The 6,843-nt window shown below is 39.7% G+C and overlaps 1 protein-coding gene across 2 annotated transcripts in view; it reads left to right on the top strand.

Annotated features, from left to right (window-relative positions):
• Nucleotides 1-691: 691 nt before the first annotated feature.
• Nucleotides 692-6,843, top strand: part of CD226 (CD226 molecule) — a 43,318-nt gene continuing 37,166 nt past the window's right edge. Inside the window, exons 1-2 of one of the 2 annotated variants that reach the window (XM_075125327.1) lie at nt 692-789; nt 1,647-1,976. In XM_075125327.1, coding sequence (XP_074981428.1) covers nt 1,649-1,976 — 328 coding nt within the window. In that variant the 5' untranslated portion in view covers nt 692-789; nt 1,647-1,648. Of the gene's footprint in view, nt 790-1,219; nt 1,361-1,646; nt 1,977-6,843 lie in introns of those variants that run through there. The other variant, XM_048840156.2, reaches the window with a different exon arrangement.

Here is a 6,843-nt window from a genome sequence, read left to right as displayed (position 1 = left end):
TACCTAGAACAAAAACTCCTGTTTGCTATTCCTGTTCACTTGGTCATGAGTTTACTTGGCAAATGACTTTCACTCTTCACTCCAACCCTTCACTAACAAGGAGCGAATAACTTCTCACCAAGTTCATCTACCTCCAAGTACAGCATCCACAGGTATGCACTCTAAAACTCCCATTTGCCACTCCTGTTTGCTGTTATGGTCAAAATTTTGTGGCAAGCTGAATCTAAATTAAACTTTGGCCTAAGAAGGAGAAATGTGTAATGCCAGTAGAACGAGTCCCAACTCAGATTCCCAATTCTATATAGGTTCTTATATCACACTCCTCACTCTGGTATCTGAATGTGAGGAGGCCACTTGCTAGCCTATAGCCCATAGTATTAAAATCAAGTCCCAATCCTTAAACAAGATGCGGAATGAGCATTTCAAATAATCAGGTGTTGCTCTTTCTCTGTTCTGCGATATATTTTTGAGTAGAAAACAAGTGAAACCACTGGGATTCAAGATATATCTCTAGATCAGTTCTGTGACAGTCACAGGACCACTTATACTCAAGGGTAGTCTGTGGCATTGCTTTCCAGTTTAAACTACTGTAGAATGAAACCATGGAAATTCAGTTTTCTTTGGATACAAGAGGAATTTTATTAGCCTGCACAGATGAAAACTAAGGATCCCTATATCAGTGGCTCTCAACCAGGGGCACGCGAACCCCTGGGAGTACACAGAGGTCTTCTAAGGGCTACATCAACTTATCTAGCTATTTCCCTAGTTTTACCAGCAGGCTACTGACATGTAAGTACAATATTTATATTTCAATTGATTTATTTTATAACATGGTAAAAATGAGCAAGTTAGCAATATTTCAGTAATAGTGTGCTGTGGAACTTTTGTGTATTTATGTCTGGTTTTGTAAGCAAGTAATTTTTAAGTGAGGTGAAACTTGGAGGTTTTTATGCAAGAAAATCAGACTCCTGAAAGGGATAGAGTAATCTGGAAAGGTTGGGAGCCACTGCTCTAGATCACCCAAACATCATCATCCACATTTTTAAAGTTCTCTTGGGATTGGGAAACTTTTGTTTCAGTGAATTTTGACAGACATTTAGTGCATCTGATGTGAATAGCTGAACTATACGGTGAACCTGATTGCCTATAGATGGGGCTATTGTTTATGTGAAAGTAAAAGCACATTGTTTCTTTCTAGTGTCTCATTTCAAAAGTAAAGACTTCAGTGATAACAGTCGATTAGGAAATAGCATATTGTGAAGGGAGTCTGAATAAAGCTGTATCACATAGTAATCTACTCTAGTGTTCTCAGAGATGGACTATCTTGCCTGCCTTATTGTTGTTCTCCAGTTATATGAAAGTAAGATTGCTTTCTTTTTCGTTGTTAATATATGTTCTTTTTTTTCTTGAATGACAGATATAATCAGAATTCATCAGTATTTATGTGTGGCTTAAATAGTTTTTCTGAATGCCTTAAAAGTTAACGGTTATAAGTAATAACACCCATAAGGATTTTGCTGGGCCTGTTTTTGTGCTGCCAGGCTTTTCAACATCTCAGATATTTTGCTTGATCTTAGTATGTTAGCTCGCTAGTTGTATTAAACTTTGAAACTACAATTAGTGCTAACGCTGTGTATGTGTTTCAGCCATGGGGGAAGGAAGATTTGTGGATGCAACTGTAAAACTCGCCAATAATATGAATCTGGAATGCATCTATCCAAAGACAGCTGGTATAACCCAGATGTCCTGGGTTAAGAGTATTGCAACTGGCAAAGAAACTATTGCTGTCTCCCACCCATTGTACGGTGTGCATATTGAAGACAAATATAAAGACAGAGTTCGCTTTATAAATGCTTCCTCAAGAGACAGGTCCCTAAATTTCATCAAGACCACTGAAGCAGACGTGGGCTTGTATTTATGCTCCATAACTTTCTCAGACGGAGTTTGGGAAAAGGTGGTACAGGTTATCCAATCAGGTAAGTGAAACCTTTGCTATTTTATAAATTGCTGGTAAATGTAAATATATACAAAGTTAGGAAAGATCTGGGCTCTCCTTTTGGTAACAGAATTTGGTGGATGATTCAGTTGCTCTGCTATGTGGAAATGGAGTAATTTGGAGATTGCTTGCTACCATTTCAGAAAATAATTACATTGCCAGGGATCCAAGTTAGGGGTGCTCAACATATATCACAAAGGAGAAGAGCTGAATGTTTGAGGGAAGACATCACAGCAGTGATACAAATTTATTTAATTGCCATGACAAGGGTTTAGCAATGACAGGGTTTTAGAGAATATTGCACATTGCAACATCAGTGAGCCATTTCCATTGGGAAATAATATCTCATGACATTGCAACCTCACTACATGTATGAAATTAGCCCTTGTCGCCACCGTAGATTGTACTTTTTTGGGGTACGTGCTTTTGGGTCCACACTACCTGGTCATCAGTCCTTCTGCCCCAGGATTAATTCCTTTAGAAGCTCTTCAGAAACAGAATGACAGAGTAATTAGCCATTTAGGAATGAAGAGACTACAAAAGGGAGACTAGGAGTACTTGTGGCACCTTAGAGACTAACCAATTTATTTGAGCATGAGCTTTCATGAGCTACAGCTCACTTCATCGGATTGGTTAGTCTCTAAGGTGCCACAAGTACTCCTTTTCTTTTTGCGAATACAGACTAACACGGCTGTTACTCTGAAAAGGGAGACTGTTAGGAAAGGGTAAAAAACAAACAAAAATCCCTCTCTCCAAATGGACATTGTTTAAAGCCGGGGAGAGGAGGAAGTCATAGCCATGTTAATGAAAGTCTGTACAGGAGAGGGAAGGGGCCCATGTGGCTTCACCTATCCCTGTAGTTGCTGACTGTTCTTATTGTTTGCTTTCTCTCCTTGCCCCTGTGGGAGAGGAAAGCTGGAGGATCCTTTCCTTCTTGCTGTCCCGTGGAGGTAGGAGCAGCAAGGTAGTTGTTTGTTTGGCTCTTCTGTCAAGACTGCCAGCAGTGAGGACGCTTAGTGCCAGTTAATAACATCTATCTACTAGGAGCTGGATTACAAACGTAAATTCATTTTGTGCAGGCTATTGAACAGCTTTCAGAAGATAATACATTTTGGTCACTACTCAACCTGGGCTACATTTGAACTGCTGACCAGTGAAAGTCTGTGTCCTGTTCCAGACCGTTAGAGCTACTGTGGTAAAATTTGACTCTTCGTATCTCCATTTTAAATTTTTTTTTGGTATTTCCCTCTCAGGCAATGATGAGCTGAAAGTAGAATTTAGCCTCTAACAGTTGGAATCCAGTAGCTGCTAATGGGACACTTCCTTTTTAAATTCCATCTTCCTTTCCTGCACTCTGTCCTCTATCCTTCATTTATTTCAGTATCCTTATAAGTATAAGTTGCAGTTGTAGTCAGAGTTAGCTGTATAAAAATGATATTTGGGGGATCCATATTGTCCCACGGTGAATATTCTTTCACGTTAATCCCAGGTCAAATATGAGAGAAGACTTTTCTGACTTCCAGGCTCAGCCTGAGATCTAAACGCCTGTATTCTCTCTACCTCTCGCCTTTCCTCCAGAATTAAGATGTTGCACTTGGGTTTAAGATGACACTTTTGTTGAGGTGGAATCCAGGTCATCCTTCCCTACCTATCTTAGCTCTGTCAATTGTAAAAACTTCTCTTTGTCAGCATAGTGACCAGATGTGGGGAATGTGAAGATGCTGTTTTTACACAGTTACTTTCCTGACTAAAACAACACTTTTAAAACTTATTAATTCTGTTTCTTTCCCCCCTGCCCCACAAGTTGTTTTAGCTAGAGCAGAAATTCTGGGATGGAAATGACTATACCTGTTATGTAGCCATCAATCAGTCTACCAGGTGAGGGGAGCATTTTTTCCCCTGAAACAAGTATGGGGATTGTGTTAGCAGTCTGCCAACAGCAGGGAAGGCTTCATTAGCTGCACCTTGCACCTGTAACAGTCAGTCATTGATAAATCCAGGGTGGAGCTCCATACTTACCCTCGCCAATGGTTTCCTTCAGTGATATCCCTGAGTAGCGGCTTTTTTGTTCTATTTCTCTTGTTAGATTAGGGGTCTTTACTGATCTTCTAAAGAGACCAAAATGCAAAGTTAAAAGGTTCTGGAGGGAAAGACAATCCTTCTTTGCTTGAAGGATAAGAGGGAAGATTTCCTAAGGGCCATAGGGACCAAATGCTAATTTGAGCCTTTGAAAATCTTCTCTAAAGCCACAGAACTTTTAATATGGTTTATATCACTCAGCCTAGAGATTGTTTCTAAAGGCTAAACCAAACAATTAGGTCCCCTAAACATAGTAAATATTTTCAGTTTTAAAAGTGATTTTAAATAATATCTGACTGGTACATTTGACTTTCCTAATCCTATTCTTTTAATTAATTGAAACACAGGAGGTTTAAAAAGAATTGTAATAGAAACCAAAGAGCAGTGGAAGGAAAGTTTGTGGTCTCTACTCTTTCCTTTGGTGAAATGTCAATATGAAAATATCAGTGATGACACCAGCAAACACCTGAACATTTTTTTATTAACTTCTTGTGATACTATTTGCAGAGCTTAGGAAGTGGTTTTTACACGCCATCTATCCCAGTATTTCATTTAGCAAGTTGTGAGGCACAGATATGTAACCCTGACTCCAGCACATTGGCTAGCAGTGCCATTTACAGAGAGATCAATGGGTCAGTGGCCTATATCTGTATTCAGTTCTTGCATCCCACACACACTGACCCACCACCTCTAACAAATAAAAAGCCAAAACCAAACAGAAGTCTAGCTGAGACTTGTTGGACTTACACCCTGACAGACTAAAGACTACAAGAGTCAGAAGCTCTTCCTTGTAACTTTTTACCTGTCTCCAAGCACTGGTTCAGCTGGCACTGCCTAAAGTAGCTACCATGCCCTAAACCCAGAACAAGCACCGAGTGAGTCATGGAGAGTTTTCAGTTTGTGATGGTGTAGCATGGAATTAATGAATTTGGGAGATCCTGCACCTAAATAGCACAATGTTCAGGGCCTGAATTGGAAAGAAAATGGTGCTTTTGGTTAAGGGGGGACTTATTACAGTCAATAAGTACCTACATGGGAAACACATATTTGACAATGGGCTCTTCCATCTAGCAGAGGCAAGTATAATGGCTGGCAGTTAACCACTGGAACAACTTACCGAGGATCATGACTGGATGATCACAGCCTTCTGGTCTTGGAAGCTATTAATGGGCTTCAGCTACTTGAGATGCAATGTACAATACACAGTGCAGATGTTCAAAACATGATCATAGGTACCTTGGCTTGGTTCCCTCTCAGTGATATTCAAATACACCCCGGGATAGTGCCAGATTGAAGCATAGGCAAAAATCTTGGTGCACCTAAGAGACTGGCATGAGCCGTGCGATGATGTCAAAATCTAAGTTTTCACTTCAGGGGAAAAGAAAAAGATTTCTAGGCCTTGAATTGCAAAGAGAGGTTTGAAAACTTGAAAAGATACAGTGCTGTCTGCCTGCAGCAGTTGTTGGACCAGCAGTTGTTAATCAGAGAGAAAGCCACCTGGCCTCAGGCTCATACTCCTGACCAGGTTAGGCCCTCACGACTCTGGGAAAGGGAAAAGGTGCATGGATAGTCAGTGAGGAGGCATGGTTGTCCTGTTGGGCTATGTGGGATCCACCCCTTGGTAGGGCTCAGATGTCCCACCAGCTTCCACTTCATAGCCATGAGAGTTCAAAGCTTACTTTAAAACAAAAAAAGTAAAGAACAACATGGCTGTCTCAAGAAAAAAGGGAAAAGGTTGGTGACCCTTTGTGACCAATCCCAATTTGAGCTCTTAGCAAGTCTACCCTTTCTTGACAGGGATTTCCCATAAAATCTAAAAAATTAAAAGTGGAAGAGACCTATAGGTCCTTCGCTCCATCACTCTGCCCTTTCAGGATTGTGCCCAGATCTGTATTTTTGAGTGCTTTGGCCAGTCTAACTTAAAATTCCTCAAGAAACAAGGCTTCCACCTTTTCCTTTGGGAAATTAATCCACAGTGTAATATCTGCAAATGGCATCCCCTTCACATATATCAGCAAATTATAAATCCCAGTTAAAATTTGCAGCCGTTGTCAGAGGTAACTATCTAAAAATGATATCATGAGGTTTGGTATGCTCAGTGTTAGGGATTCCCCCCCCCACACACATTTTAGCGCTTTTAAAAAAAATTCTTCAGATGTTCTCTTTAATCTGCCAAGAGAGAGAATAAATGTCACATAGAAATAACATTTTTTTTTTCATTTAGAAAAATTAAGCCTGGGAATAAGAACAATTGTGTGAATTATTTGCTTCCCTAAAGGTGTATGTAAACATCGGTCTAAATGGAATGAACTGCCTTACCACTGGAGTCTATGCCTTATAACTTTATTCTACCACATGCATTAAACAATTAAAAATAAGATAGTTAAAAAAAATAGATAAAAGATATCTATCACAGCAAGATCATAGCAGAACATTTTCTGTCAGTTATATCTAATTTTATAGATATAAATATATACAATCCTGGAGTCAATGAAGGTAGGATGATCTGGCAAATAAAGCACTGAACTATAATTCAGGAGACCTGAGTTTTAGTCCCAGCTCTGCCACTGACCAGCAGTATACGATCTTGAGCAAGTCACTTCCCCTCTTGCTTTTAGTTTCACATTGCTGTGTTAGTTTTTCTACTTTTAATATGGAGATAGTCACATTTGACTTTTTTTCTAAAATGCTTTGAGATTTATGGATGAAAAGTGCTATATGAGAGCAAAGTATTATAGTTCCCTCTGTTTTGCTTCATGTCCTGCAGC

This window comes from Caretta caretta, chromosome 2, assembly GCF_965140235.1.
Source record: "Caretta caretta isolate rCarCar2 chromosome 2, rCarCar1.hap1, whole genome shotgun sequence".
NCBI classification, from domain to species: Eukaryota; Metazoa; Chordata; order Testudines; family Cheloniidae; genus Caretta; species Caretta caretta.
This window is presented reverse-complemented; position numbering and strand designations above follow the sequence as displayed.